The sequence below is a fragment of the Copadichromis virginalis genome, linkage group LG19 (assembly GCF_057382275.1).
Source record: "Copadichromis virginalis isolate Kocher_CV1m ecotype Utaka linkage group LG19, C_Virginalis_male_GT1.1, whole genome shotgun sequence".
In the NCBI taxonomy this organism is placed as follows: Eukaryota; Metazoa; Chordata; class Actinopteri; order Cichliformes; family Cichlidae; genus Copadichromis; species Copadichromis virginalis.
Genome location: NC_140636.1, coordinates 2,776,059 through 2,792,093, shown reverse-complemented (window position 1 = coordinate 2,792,093; position 16,035 = coordinate 2,776,059). Strand labels below are relative to the sequence as shown.

Sequence of the window (16,035 nt, the reverse complement as noted above, 5' to 3'; positions counted from 1 at the left end):
GGTAGCGGCCACGGGTGGTTCACGACTATGCCCACCAGGCTAAGGCCAGCTCCGGAGTTCGACTGAAAGGAGCCTGCGACACCAGGTGCCGAGGGGGAGCTTTCGTGCCTGGCGACAAGGTTTGGGTGTACTGCCCAGTTCGCAAGAGAGGAGTGTCCCCCAAGCTCTGCAGCCACTGGCAAGGGAGGTCGTGGAGCGGCTAACAGAAGTGGTGTAATGGGTCCGCATGCCGGGCCCGGGGCGCACGGTGTGTTGCACCAGGACAGACTCTCACCGTACCGATCGCTCGCTCCAGCAGCTGCCGGGGCAGGGGATGCTGGTGGCACCCCATGTTCTGATCCGAGTGACTCTTCCCCCGCCGGTCGAGATCGGCCAGTGCGTCGAAAGAAGACACCTGGACATTTGCAGGACTTTGTGTTGGGTAATGGGGTTGTCGGGGACGACTGACCCCTTACGTGGGGGCTATGTAGTGGGTCAGGGCTGTTTAGGGTTTTGTTCTGACAGCTATGTTCTGTTGTTATGTTGCCATGTATACAGGTGACGCTCTCTCTCTGCGACTGTGTGTTTCTGGGTGGGGAGAGCGCCATTTTGTGTTGTTGTTGTTGTTGCTGTTACACTAGAGGTGTGCCGAGCGGATGTGTTAGCGTGGTGTGTGTTTGTCCGTGAATGCTAATAAACGGCTGTGCTACCTGGCTAGCTAGCGGGGAGCAAGACCAAACGATACCTCTGTCTCCTCCTTATCTGAGCTCGCCACAATATTATATTTCCCTCCCTTCCTCTTTCCTTTTTTCCTGCCTTAGACATTGTCATACTATACCACATATAACGTAATAACTGAAATAACACAAATAGAAATAGAAATATATAAACAGCCAAAAGATTGACACGAACAAGAAGAGGTAGAGATTCTTGTAGAGATTCAAGTAGAGATTTTATATAGCTGTTCTTGGAAAAACTAAATGTCTTTGGTACTGAGGTGATTTCAGATCACAATTTTGATTGTCACAAAGGACAGGTTTTATTTAAACACACAAATTTTTTCATGGATTGTAATGTTTAACTGTTTAAGGATGAATTTTGTTTCTTTTAATCTCTATATACAATAATACATTATAAGCAGGTCAGTAGCGCTTCTTCTCCTCTCTCTTCCACTGCCAGTCCATCAGAAATGTATCAACTACTGTTCAGTCTGATTTTAGCCGAAACCTGACCTCTAATTACACAAATTTAGATTAGGACACAGGTTCAAGCTGGGTTGATAATTAAATACAAAGCATATCCTTTCTGATCTATGAGGGAATCAGGAGTACCTACCATCCTTTGGGCTTTACATCACAATGAGATCTGTAATATATAATGTCAATTCCCTCTGTTCACGAGACAAATAGATACTTTCCAATTCTAACTTTGAGAAGAGCTGGAATTTTACTCTGACGACCTAATTTCAGAACTCCAATTCTTTCTCATCAGTTTCTGATGAGAGAGAGAGAGAGAGAGAGAGAGAGAGAGAGAGAGAGAGAGAGAGAGAGAGAGAGAGAGAGAGAGAGAGAGAGAGAGAGAGAGAGAGAGAGAGAGAGAGAGATTACAGGAGAGAATGTGAACATTGAGCTTGTGGCATTAAGAGAAAGTCTACTGACTTACCCATAAATGCAGGAGATGTCAATGACCACGTCAATCATATCACAACACAGTTCATACGTCTGCATATCTACTGGACTGCTGTCTGTAGCGATGTAAATCTTGCTGCCTACGTCAAACAAGAAGGCCTTTTCAATACCCGAGTTCTGAAATCAGAGGCAGAGAAACAAAAGAGAAAAGTAGTTATGGATTTTTTTCTATATAAATACCATTCTATTCATGACCATTCTATGCAGCCAGAATAGTTGCTTTAACAATTAGAGTACTAAAAGGCTGTCCCCCCCAAAAAAGCAAAGGAAAAAGACAACTGCACTGCTGAGTTCTTATTAACACCAGAATACTTTTCCCACCATCATTATCAAGTGCATTTGTGACAAAGAGGGCGGCATTCTCCCTCTCTCTCCCTCTCTTTCTCACACAGTCTATAGGAAGATTGGTGATTGGGTTTTTTTGTCTTTTACAGGGGCAGCAGTTGGCATTCATCATTCCCCCCCATAGTGACAGACGTAGCGATACCGAATTCAATTAAATTTTATTTATACAGCGCCAAATCACAACAACAGTCGCCTCAAGGCGATTTATATTGAATGACAGGAACATCAGGAAGAAGGAACACGAGAAGCAGGAGAAGTTCCAAGGGCTCAGAGAAGAAGAGTGCAGTCCTAGGAACAGCTAAGATACTGTACAGGACCTGGGAGCTTGAAGGTTAGCCTGCTAGGTTACACTTTGTTAAGAATAATCATTTGTATTAGATTTTATTTATCATATTTTTACCTTGTCCCTTCACTGTATGGAAACCAAGTGTTTCTTGCTGTCAATCCAAACTCTTTCCTAGGAACCTCTATGGACTCAGAAGCCTTCATCACGGAATGATGTCTGCCTTGTCCTATTGTAGAGGCTCCACATTTGTGTCTCCAGCAGACATTGCTCAATGGGCATACTGGAGGAAAGTTATCTGTGGTGATGCTGCATCTTGTCGTTCTGAATCTACTGCACAACTGGACAGATTCTTTCCCCAGATTATATTGAACGTCTTCCATTGTTTGTCTCCCTGTGTGAACTGTTATGAATATTGCATAGTTCATGTGGGCATCAGAAATGCAGAAGGTCTTCAGGCCACACTTGAGGCTTCAGGCACGTATTATGAATTGCTGTCTCAATGCCAAATGTATGGTGTCTGCTAATTCCTACTGTATAAAACAGTCTTCTGAAGAGGTGACACTGTTGCCCACAAAATATATATTCCTGACAGTCACAGTTGATAAGGAGAAAAAGTTCTCATGAAATTCCATAGGACATTAATGCGATCCATTTTTGGCTCACTTACGAAGTTTGGGGTAGTAATGCAAAAACTACAGTTCTCTAAAATGTATAAAAGGGTTAGGGATCTGATACCATAAAAATTGAAATGGCATAATGTTAAGTCAAATTGTTGAATATTGTCATTGTGTTTCTTAAATTTGTAAAGTCTTGGTTCAAACTATAGGATCAAAGCCATTCCTTTGATCCTGACCACCTCTCCAGCCACTCTGTGCTGGGGGAGGTTTTATTGCAGATACATTCTCTCTGGAAGATCTGTTTCTTCTGTTGTATGCTTCCTGCTTTTATGATCCTTTTGGTGAGCAGGAGGTCTCTCTCACACACACACACACACACACACACACACACACACACACACACACACACACACACACACACACACACACACACACACACACACACACACACACACACACGTTCCTGCACATGCATACAGGTGCACACACATACATACACATAGTGCCTTGTTTTAGAACCATTGGGGGGTTTTACAGTGGAAGGTGCTTGTGTTGTGCTGTGATGTGTATTGTAACTGTCATGGGGAATAAATAGCTGCGATGAGGGCTACTCTTTGAAGGATGTGGGCTAGAGACAGGTGATGAGCATTGCTCCACTGCCTGGTTCTGACTAAAACTAAATAATAACTTTTCATTACAATGATATTGCAAGAAAACAGCCTTACTGGGTAATTTTTGGCCCACTTTTCTCCAAACTATTTCTCTAGGCTAAATGATGGATTTTCTAAAAGTGTGATACACCATTTCCTCTCCAGCTTACGAGTTATCTGCTTTAAGGTGCGTGTTTGAGAATTATACCAGGAGTCAAGTACTTCTGATTTCAGGCGTTAGTTTTCACAGGAGCTACAGTATCCAGAATCGTACGTAGTGAAGAGTCAAATATATTAACAAGATGATCGACCTCTGTTGGAGTAGCGTTCAGATAGCTGCTCTGCTCTGTGTTGGTACAGGGCATTGAAGATGATAACAGTGGGTGGATTATATTCTTAAACTTAGTTACAGCGTTTTCAGTAAGACATCTACTGTGATAAAGTCTACTCTCCACTGCTGTGTATTCAATTATTGTAAATGTAAATGTTATCAGGAAATGATCAGACAGGAGAGGGTTTTCAGGAAACTGTTAAATGTTCAGTTTCTATGCCATATGTTAAAACAAGATCTAGAGTGTGATTAAAGTGGAGGGTGGGTTCTTTTACATTTTGAGAGAAGCCAATTGAGTCTAATAACAGATTAAATGCCATGTTGAGGCTGTCACTTTTAGCATCTACATGGATGTTAAAATCAGCCACAATAATGATTTTACCTGAGCTGAGAACTAAATCAGATAAAAAGTCTGAGAAATTTGGGAGGGGACCAGGAGTGACATTACAGACAGAAGAGTGAAAAGAATTATCAAAAATGTTGTCTCTGATCCAAGGACCACTTGTGGACAGTTACAGGAAGACCTGAAATCAGCAGTTACAATTGTAAAATAATTATAGAAAAACAATAAAGAAAACAATAAGTAATGCACTCAACTGCCATGGCCTGTATGCATACTCATCACACAAGACCCCCACTGCTGAATAAAAAACATAAAAAAGCATGTTTAAAGTTTGCTGAAATACATTTAGACAAGCCTGTGAAATACTGGGGGAATACAGTCTGGTCAGATGAGACCAAAATTGAACTCTTTGGATACTATAATAACACATGACACTATGTTTGGAGGTCAAAAGGCACTGCATATCAACCCAAGAACACTATACCAACAGTGAAGTTTAGAGGTGGGAATATCATGGTGTCGGGCCATTTTGCAACATATGGCAGTGTGTACTTCATGTACACGTACTTCATATAACTGAAGGAAGAATAAATGGAAAAATGTACCGAGACATTCTTGATACAAATCTGCTGCCCTCTACCATGATGATGAAGATGAAACAAGGTTGGATGTTTCAGCAAGACGATGATACCAAACGCACAGCCAAAGAAACTCTCTGTAGGTTTCAGAGAAAGAAAGTAAAGCTGCTTGAATATCCCAGCAAATGGCCAGGCCTGACCTGAAAGTTCATAGATGGGTTCCAAAGAACCTTGAGGATGTGAAGACTGTTTGTGTGGAAGAATAGGCAAAAAAATAACCAACCAAGCCTTTTGTACAAAGTTCAATGATTTATCCATGTGTCAATTCTCATTATTACACATATTTTATGGACATCTGTGGTTTGATTTCTTTGCATGTGTGGATTGGATAGGTTATTAGAGACATCTGGTGACAATTTCTTGTCAATACTACCCTTAGAAATATATTTACTTAGAAAGTTGGTGACATGCTCAATACTTATTTAACCTGCTAAAACATTTAGATCGCAAACAGACAGCAGTCAACCAGGTAATAACCACTATTGGTAAATACCTGGAAAAGGAAGAAACTGATTCTGTGCTACACATGAGTTCAGATCAAGAGTAACTGTCACATGGGCACATAGCCAGTCTAGGAGTAAGAATTCTGGCTGGTTTATAGAGGATCAAATACTAATTTTATTCAATAACTTACTGTTTTTTTTATACATTTATTTGACGGCAGGGTAAACAGACAACATGTGAGTTTGTCTTTTTAGCCAAAAATCTTAATGGGATGACATGAATATTTGATCCTTATACACACAGAAATACCCCATGGTGTCCAGTGAAGACCCCGTGTAATGCTGGAAGTAAGACTTACTTTCATTCAGTTTGTCAGATCTGACATTTACATATCTCTGTGTGCAGGCCTATTCACAGTGTGCAGCTTTTCTCAGCTGCTAGAGATACTATCATCCCGCAGATATCACAGACGTTTTCAAAGCTTACACGCTCTGGAATTTTAAGCAAATCAAAGAAAATAGATTTTTATCAACTCCAACAATAATACTACATTTTGTTTCAAGTGCTCAAGACAAAATGCTTGGAAATTAATAATGCTTAAATCCCTAAAATAAATAAATAAATGAATAAATAAATAAATAAATAAAACACAGACAAAAACCTTCATCTGTCCTCATTCTGGATTTGGGTATTAATGAAGCTGCAGAAAGATGTTTTGAAGTTGTGTAATGTCATAATAGAATATATATCTTACCAGGAAAAGCTGTATAAACCCTACTTTAGAGCTGAAAGTTTATGCTCTCCCCCGTTCGAGGACATTGGTTTAACCCAGTAGTATTACCTGTGCTAACTAATATAGCAAAGGCAGAAAGATTTGTCTAAGGTGAACTGTTCATTCTACACATAGATATTTATATTCCGATGCATCTCCCAGGACCTCAGAGAAGTCCCTACCTCATTTGGCAGAATGACAACTAGGCCAAAGATCCAGCTAAGTCCATAAATAGCAATACTGAGACACAAAAAGCACAATGCTGCAATTACTTTTCAGTTTTAACTTAGATTGGATGAAAACTCATGAATGAAAGAGCTGAGCTGTGAATAGCTCAACAATAACCACTGATACAGCAAGTAATGATTTTTGACTCTTTAATATCCTCCTAAAAACAGAGGAAAAAAATTTTTTCCCATTGAACTTTTTTTTATAATTCCCTTCCTCTTTAGAGCAAAAAGAGCCCAAATAACACATCAAATATCAGTGGAAAGCCCGAGATGTCCTCTTAAGCACATCAGGACTTAGTATTTAGCTCAAATAAGTCCAAAGACTTTTTTTTTTTTTTTCTTTAAATGGTCCATTACAGAGGAGATAAATGAATAGGTTGGTTCTCAGCAGGATATGCCATCGTACACTGAAGTTGACCTTATACATTTCTACCATCTAGTGGCTGTTGTAAAGCACAAAAAGGCATGCACATAAAAATTTAGTTACCTGCACATTCCAACTTCAATCAGAAAAGCACACATTAGGTTTGTACAGAGGGTTGACCTAAACATTTAGTAAGTTAGTAAGTAAAATTTATTTATATAGCACTTTTCACAGATAAAAATCACAAAGTGCTCCACAATAAAACCAGAATTATAAATAAAATAATATAAAATAATGACAAAATTAATTAAAAGCTGGTTTGTATAAAAATGTCTTCAGATGCTTTTTAAAGGAGTAAGTGGAGTCTAGACAGCATAAAGACAACAGAAGACAGTTCCACAGCCTTGGTGCCAGTGCCTGAAAAGCCTGAACCCCACGTGTTTTGAACATAGGACGTGGGACTAACAGTAACCTCTGACCTGAAGACCTAAGTCTAAGACCTATGAAGCATGAGGTTTCAACAGGTCAGAGATGTACTGGGGAGCTTCACCATGAAGAGCTCTAAAAGTTACGACTAAAATTTTAAAATGAACCCTAAAATTTACTGGCAACCAATGAAGAGAAGCCAGAACTGGAGTAATGTGTGACCTCTTGTTTGTGCCAGTTAAAAGTCTGCACAGTCTGAAGGCGATCCAGAGCTGATTTGCTGAGACAAGTAAAAAGACCATTACAATAATCCAGTTGCATGCTGTTCACTCAGTGATGCTGTAAGTGTGTTTGTGTGCAAGAAAAGCGAACTACTCACAGATATAAAGATGTTAAGCAGATTTTCCAGCGTTGGCAGCTGTGGGATGAGCTTTTGGACCACTTTGCTGAAGGCCTCAAATATGGAGTGGTCATATATGCTGGTTAAATAAAAGCTGCAGGGTTAGAAAGAGAAATATGAATCAGAACTGGGGTTTTTTTACCCATTAATAAAAAGACAGCAGTTTAGAGTTTTCAAATCTAGGAAAGGAGGCAGAGCCTTCAGCTGTATGGCCCTCTACTATGGAAGCAGCTCTTAGTTTGAAAAGACAGTAGGGAGACAGACACCTTCTTTACTTTTAGGATTAGGCATAAAACGTTTTTATTTTGATAAAGGATACAGTTAGTCAGGTGACCCTTAACCCTCCCTTAGTTATGCTACAAAAGGCTTAAGCTGTTGGGGGCTTCCTATAATGCACTTAGTGTTCTTCACTCACCTATATTTAGTCTGTGTGTTTATATACCACTTGAGTTTATTTCTGTGAGGTGTTTCCTATTGAAAAGAAATTTGTCTTTCCCACTGTCGCCAAGTGCTTACACATAGGGGGTTATATCAATGTTGGGATTTCTTTCTAATATTGTATTCTTTACCTTACAATATAAACCACCTTGAGGTGAGTGTTTTCATATAAAATTCAATCAAACTGAACCGAATCAAAAGAGTTTCAAGATCCAATAATTGCAGTTTCTGCAATTTAAAAAGAAGCTGGTAACAACCCATCCAATCAACACATGCAAAGAAATCAAACCATATATGTCCATAAATTAAGTTATGTGTAATAATGAGGCGGAAACCTTACTGAAATGTATTTAAGACTTCCTAAAAAAGCCTTTGTTGGTGATAGCTTCAAGTAAACTAGTTGTATGCATTGCGCAGGTATGATTTTGCCCCATTCTTCTATACAATCAGTCTTCAAATCCTGAAGGTTCTGTAGGCCTCTTCTATGAAATTTGAGCTTTAGCTGTTTGCCAGAGATTTTCAGCTACATTCAGGTTAGGCTGGCCATTGGTTGGGCCATTCTCTGAAACCTATAGATTTTCCTTGGCTGTGTTTGGGATCATTGTCTTGCTGAAACGTCCACCCTCATTTCATCTTCATCATACTGCAGATGGCAGCAGATTTCTATCACTGTTCCAGGGCCAGTCTGTCAGTGAATACTATTATTCCTGTCAAACAATCTTTTTGTAGGTTCAGTGGTTCACTGCAGTGCCTGGTAAAGATACCATTTAACATTGCTTTCTTGCCAAGTTATCAGTTATGTGTAGACAAAACATTAATTTATACCTGGAGTTAGAAGATGTTTTGTGCTTGAATGATTCATATGTCAGTGTTAGGAGGTTTAACAAAAAAATATTCCTCTAAAAATGGGTGGATACACAGGGTTTCCAACTGCTTGTGTTCTGGTTCTATTCCTATATAAAAGGCATTGAAAAGCACCTGTTGTGGAAGTTTTCCATTAAGTAAAGCCTGCAGACAAGCGGTGAGCGGTAGCTAACATTCTTTAATCAAAACAAAGAACAGACAACCAAGCTTGATGGAGAGCCTGCATGATCGCGGGGCAGACGGTCAGCAGAGTCTCCCTGAGCCTAGCATGGCTCTCAGTTAAAAACCTTCTCCAGGAACAAAAGGCAGTACACAGCTGTTTCACACCTTAAGGTTCACACTCCCTTGCTACTCGATATATCGAGTTTTTTTAAAAAAGATCTATATATTTTTATACGAGCTATAAGACAATATCGTTTATATCGATATAGTATATGTTACGTTATAATTATACTTGTGGAGCCGCAAGTTTGCCTCTCTTTCGTCCACTTTTGTCTCTAGGCAACGTTACTGGGCCTCTGAACACAACTCCCCCTCCCCCATAGCTTCACCTGCAGGCAACACCAAGATGGACACGGCAAATCTCTGTTAACGAGTTACCGCGGATCGCTCCGTGCGTGGGGCTGGACGGCGTCAATGTGTTAGCGCGCTAACCGCGCTAACGACATGCAGGGGCTGCACAGCCTAAAATCCTTTTATTTTCTCAAAAATCGACAGTGCGCCTTATGTATGAATTCTGGTTGTGCTTACTTTCCGCGAACTGATTTTATGTGGTACACGGCGCTCAGCAATCTGTCAAAAAATGTTTTAGTACGACTTTGCTAAGCTACGGAGCTGCACTGCTTGATGGATTGTTGGAGCATTACGACTACCGTGGTCTGGAGCCTCGCGGAGCAATACGTACTGTGCTTCAACGTAATATTACCGTATTGTGTGTGTATAAGGACCATAAATGGCACCTATTAAGAGACATGGTTACGGAGCGGATTTCAAACTCCAGGCTGTCAGTCACCCAGTAGAACTTGGGAATAGAGCAGCTCTGAAATCTGTCTGTCTTTGTTATCATGCTCAGCATCTTTTAGTTTACATTTTGACTCCACAATTGTGAGCTTTTTGTTATGCACAAAAACAACATTGTTTGTTTTTGTGCATAACAGATGTACCTGTGTGACATCTGGGACACAGCTTTGACTAAGAACTCTTTTTTTTCTTACCTAAAATATCAAGATATATATCGTATATTGCCATCCAGCTAAAAAATATCAAGATATGAATTTTGGGTCATATTGCCCAGTCCTACTTGCTACCTCCCAGAGTCGTCGAAGAGACAAAAGATTCTTCCTGTGGAGTTGTCTGCTTCCCCCCAACTTCCTTACCGGACCCCCCACCATCTGTCTAACTGCATGAGTGTGAGACATGCTAAAATTCAGTGGCACTAAGGCATTATACAATAAAATAATGTGAATAATACATAAATACAAGAAATTCTTATACACACCATTGTCACTTTGCAGTTAAATATACTATGCTACACTAACTATGGCGGAATATGTCTAATATGGAGGAATTTCTGAATTTACAAATCTGAGGTTGTGGATAGACTGAAACTCCTGGACCCTGACATCTCCACTGAGAAGGAATTGAATGGTGTATGAGACACATTCAAAAGCATACTATAAATAATTGACTTCTCTTTGAACTGGAAGACAGTGGCATTGCCACAACAGAGGAAAAAGTCTTAAACTAGGAAAAACCTCCCTATTTGGATGCAAGGGAGGATTTAGATGCTGTGAGTCTTGCTTGCTCTGAGGAGAGATTCATTATGGCAGCGTACTGTCACTGAGAGAAAAGCTGAACTATCGATAATTTCTACAAGACAGTGCTGGATTTTTTTGTAGAGTTTTTGAAGTTTACTATATTGCAGTGGTTCCCAAAGTGGGGGGCGCACAGCCATTGCAGGGGACCGTGGTATGAATAAAAAAAAAGACAAATAGTAGTGGTAGCTGCTTCTACACTGCTAGCATAATGGACAGGTTTTTGACAGGGCTCCCACACAAACACAAAGTGGAAGATGAAGCATCGCCAAATATGCTTCCAAACCAACTTCCTTCCAAGCCAAAGACTAGAAAATATAATGAAGCACACCTTGCCTTTGGCTTCACCTGCACAACAATGGGTAATGAAGGCACAAAGTTTTCTTTGTTAAGATGATCCCACACTGCTTGATGATGAGTTTCAGGCTCTGAGCAGACCAATCCATGACTGATAAAGTTCCAAGGTTCAAGGTTCTTTATTTGTCACATGCATAGTTATACAAGTATAACACACAGTGAAATGTAGCCTGACACGCTCCTCGACATGTGCAAAAGTTGGGGGGGGGGGGGGGGGGGTGTAGAGGAAGAACATTATATATATCTACATATAGTATATACACTGGGTGAATGTGCAGTAGTAGCAGCAAGCAGGTGAATTCTGTACATTAATATGAATAGATATCTGACTATTTTACAGGATAGACAATATAAACATATTTAAAATTAAAGGAATTTGAAATGTACATTGTGCCTTGGTTTAGAGTGTTTGGAAGAGAGTCCTGTCTCAGTCAATTATAGATGATGTGAGAGGGCGGGTGTGTGTGTTTAGGGCACGGATGGCTTGGGGATAGAAGCTCCTCTTGAGTCTCTCTGTCCTTGCCCGGAAGATGCGGAACCTTCTACCAGATTGCAGAAGTTGGAACAGTTTGTTGCCAGGATGGGACGGGTCCTTCAGTATCTGCGCTGCTCTAGTCCGGCATCTCCTGGTGTAGGTGTCCTGAAGCGGGGGGAGAGCAATCCTGCAGCAGCGTTCTGCTGTACGGATCACTCTCTGGAGAGCTTTTTGGTCCTTCACACAGCTGTTCCCAAACCACGATGTCATGTTCTGTGTGAGGATGCTCTCCACAGCGCCTGTATAGAAAATCCTGAGGATCTTTGGAGAGACCCTGAACTTCCTCAGTTGTCGTAGGTGATACAGGCGCTGCCTAGCCTTTTTGGTCTGGACCTGAATGTGGGCAGCCCATGTCAGGTCTGAGGAGATGTGGACACCAAGATACTTGAAGGACTGCACCCTCTCCACTGGAGCTCCATTGATGATAATGGGCTTGTAGTCTCTGTGCTGACCCCTTCTGAAGTCCACCACCAGCTCCTTGGTCTTGCTGACGTTCAGCTGGAGGTGGTTGTCCTGGCACCACGATGCCAGATTCTTCACTTCATCCATGTAGGCCGCCTCATCGTTGTTGGAGATGGCACCCAACACCACTGTGTCGTCAGCAAACTTCACAATGGTGTTGGAGCCGTGGGTGGCCACACAGTCTGAAGTGTAGAGGGAGTAGAGCAGTGGCGAGAGGACACATCCCTGAGGTGCTCCTGTGTTGATGGTGATGCTGTTGGAGAAGCACCTGCCCACCCTCACCACCTGAGTTCTGCCAGTGAGGAAGTCCAACACCCATGCACACAGACGGCTGTTAAGTCCCAGATCCCTCAGCTTTGTGAACAGTCTGCAGGGCACTATTGTGTTAAACGCTGAACTGTAATCAACAAACAGCATTCGCACATAGTTACCCTGTTTCTTGTCCACATGGCTGAGAGTGGTGTGTAGGACGTGGGCGATGGCATCCTCTGTGGATCTGTAGGCGAACTGCAGCGGATCTGTGGTGTCTGGGATGGAGGAGGAGATGATGTTCTTCAGCAGCCTCTCAAACACCTTCATTACTACTGAGGTCAGTGCAACTGGCCGGTAATCGTTCAGGGATGAGGGTTTGCTGTTCTTGGGCACAGGGATGATGGTGGATCTTTTGAAGCATGTGGGGACCACAGACTTCGCCAGGGACTCGTTGAAGATGTAAGTGAACACACCTGCTAGCTGGTCAGCACAGCAGCGCAGCAGACGGCCGGTGATGCCGTCTGGCCCCGCCGCTTTCCTTGTGTTCACTCTCCTCAGTGCCGCTCGGACGTCATGCTCCGCGATGCTGGTCACCGGTCTCTCGCTGATGACGTTACTGTCCTCGGTAGTCAGGCGGTAGATAGCATTAGCCGCCTGGCTAACCTCGAAACGGGCGTAGAACCGATTCAGCTCGTTGGTGAATGCAGAGTCGGCGTTGATCGGCGCAGTGTCCCTGGCTTTGTAGTCCGTAATGGTGCGTAGTCCGTGCCACATACTCCGTGTGTCGCCCTGGTGGAAGCGGGACTCCACACGTTCCCGGTACCGGCGTTTGGCATCTCTCACCGCGCGCCGCACGCCGTATGAGGCCGCTTTGTAGGCGCTCATATCGCCAGTGGCGAGACCCGCGTTGTAGGAGGCGGTCCTGGCGTTTACTGCAGTGCGGATCGATCTGTCCATCCACGGTTTCTGGTTTGGGAATGTGGTGACTCTCGCAGTGGGGATAATCTCCTCCGCTAGCATGTTGACGAAGCATACTGCTACTTCCGTAAACTCGTTGATGTCGACTGCGCATGCTCTGAACATGTCCCAGTCTACGTCGTTGAGTGCGTCCTGTAGCGTAGCTTCTGATTGGGCAGTCCACCGTTTTACCTCCCTCATGGTTACTTCTTCCCTCCGTATGCTTTGTTTATACTGGGGAATGAGGAAGATGGCGTTGTGGTCAGACTTCCCAAAAGCCGGGTGTGAGACAGCTTTGTAGCCCTGCTTGTATGGCGTGTAGCAGTGATCCAAAATCCGATCCCCTCTCGTTGGACACGAGACTGTGTGTTTTTCTATCTGGGTATGCTTTTACTGCATTGGCAGTGTGTTTGAGATCACTGTCACACTGAAAAATGAAGCTGTTATCACTTAGATGCTTTGAAGATGATGTAGCATTGTGGATCAACATCTGATGGAACTTTTCTGTGTTCATAGTTCCATAATTATTGAAAAGATCCCCAACACCACTGGCTGAAATGCAGCTCCATAACAGAGGGCCCATTGTCTTTTAGGGCATTTTTATAAACCTGTAGTTTGTTTACTCTGGTCTGAAACAGTTAAGTTGTAAACTTGTAGCTTTTCCCTGTAATTCAGTTGATTTTCACACAGAAAAATCCAATTGAACTCCAAACAAACTGTAAGGAGTCTAAATTCCACCTGGACACCAGCTCTTTTACCTCTCCTCCTCCGTGATTTGCGTGGACCCAAAAGGGTGCTGTTGGCGACATCTGTCAAAAATCCAGACACCGGCGGCGGAGGAGGGAAGAAGCCATTGTATGAAGGAGCGATATCCAGGCCCACCATAGAGGAGCGAATAGATAGTAGTGTCAGACGATCATAGACTAGGGCAGGCAATACATCAGAGACAAAAACGGAGAGCAGGACAGTCAGAAACAGCAGCATAACAGAGCGAGGGAAACTGCAGCCAGCAGCAGCAAGGCCGAACACAGGCGCCATCATACCGGAGATGGTATGGTAAATTTACAACCTACACCTGATTGTTGGGTCGGCTCAAGGCGGAATCATGTTCACACTGTAAACTAACCACCCTGGAGTTCGTTATGAACTGGGCTGAGACCACCAACTCCAAAGCATAATGGGGTGGTTTTTTTCTCTTTGGTTGACACCTAAGTTTTATTACTCTGCTCACATCTGCTTAAGTGAACCGCACTGTGACCAACACATACATAGTATCACAGGGTTTGTGGCATTTTGTTTTCAGTGATTTTAGTTTTCAGACTGCTGTGCAGTTTTTCACCTGTCTTGTTCCCAACAATCTCCTGATATAAGGAAAAACTGATTATTCAATCAGCCCCAGCTGCCATGCCAGCCTCCCTGGCACCAGCCCTGAACCAACTGAAAAACTGCTCCTCTGCAGCAGAGCCGGAGACCACAACCCGCCACATACCCCACTGCCCAACTTAGGCCGGGGACACAACCAGATGAGCTTACTCCCTCACCCCCGCGAGCAGGAGAGGAAATCAGCCACGACTATCTGCACCCCTCGCCTATGGACCAACTTAAACTTAAATAGCCAGAGAGCCAAATACCACTGAGTGACCCAGGCATCGGTATTCTTCATGCGGTGGAGCCATTGCAGGGGGCATGGTCGGAACAGAGGATGAATGAGCGTCCCAGGAGGCAATAACGAAGAGGGTCGACTGCCTGCAAGATTGCTAGACTGTTCTTCTCCACTGTGCTGTATCGGGACTTCCTCTTCCGGCTGACGAACACAATAGGGTGGTCGATCTCACTTACCTGCTGTGACAAAACGGCCCCCAACCCTCTGTTCAAGGCATCCATCAGCAGAATGAAAGGGAGGGAGGGAAAGTTAGGAGCACGGGGCAGGGGTTCCCCAAAGAGAGCATGCCTGGCACCGCGCCATTCACTGGACCAAATCTAGGACACCCTTTCAGGCAAGGTCAGTTAAAGGGCTTGTTTTTTCCGTGAAGTCAAGCGCAAACTGGAGGTAGTAAAATGGTAAATGGCCTGTATTTGTATAGTGCTTTACTTAGTCCCTATGGACCCCAACGCGCTTTACACTACATTCAGTCATCCACCCATTCACACACTGGTGACGGCAAGCTGCATTGTAGCCACAGCTGCCCTGGGGCACACCGACAGAAGCTGCTGACACTGGCGCCACCGGGCCCTCTGACCACCACCAGTAGGCAACGGGTGAAGTGTTTTGCCCAAGGACACAACACCCGAGACTGTCGGAGCCGGGGCTCGAACCGGCAACCTTCCAATTACAAGACGAACTGCCAACTCTTGAGCCACAATTGCCCCGTCTTATCTGTTTGGGGGGTTCGTTTGGACGGTGGGAGACAGACTTTTTGAGGTTGGCTATGACTCCAGCACCGTAGCCACTCAACTAAATATCATCCGCCCAGATGTCGCTGTTGATCATCAAGTAAGCAGCAGTATATGCAGCATGTGGACGCAAGAGCCAGTCCATGAGGTTATGGAAGGTGGCTGTGGTTCTGAACAAGCCAAGCGGAAGTATGACAAAATGCTACAAACCGTACATAGTGGAGAAGGCAGTTTTTTCTTAGATTCAGGGTGGCAACATTAAATTTCATTTTTAGATGGGTTTTAGACCTTCCTCACGGTTTTCTTTAATTACATCCATACCGTATTGAGTACCTGGTCAGTCCAGGACTACCTGCCTGATGCCCTCAAAACTGAGGAAGGAAGAAGTAGATCACTACCCGAGCCTCCCCAGAAAGCAGAGGCAACAGGCCGAGTGACCATTTTTCTTC

General features: G+C 43.4%; 1 protein-coding gene across 2 annotated transcripts in view; it reads right to left on the bottom strand.

The window, feature by feature from the left end:
• Positions 1-16,035, bottom strand: part of rragd (ras-related GTP binding D) — an 87,388-nt gene that overhangs the window by 33,024 nt on the left and 38,329 nt on the right. For both annotated transcript variants that reach the window (XM_085441439.1, XM_085441440.1), the window contains exons 4-5: positions 7,493-7,607; positions 1,642-1,784 (exon numbers count right to left, since the gene is read on the bottom strand). In XM_085441439.1, the coding sequence (XP_085297565.1) occupies positions 1,642-1,784; positions 7,493-7,607 (258 nt within the window). The remainder of the gene's footprint in view (positions 1-1,641; positions 1,785-7,492; positions 7,608-16,035) is intronic.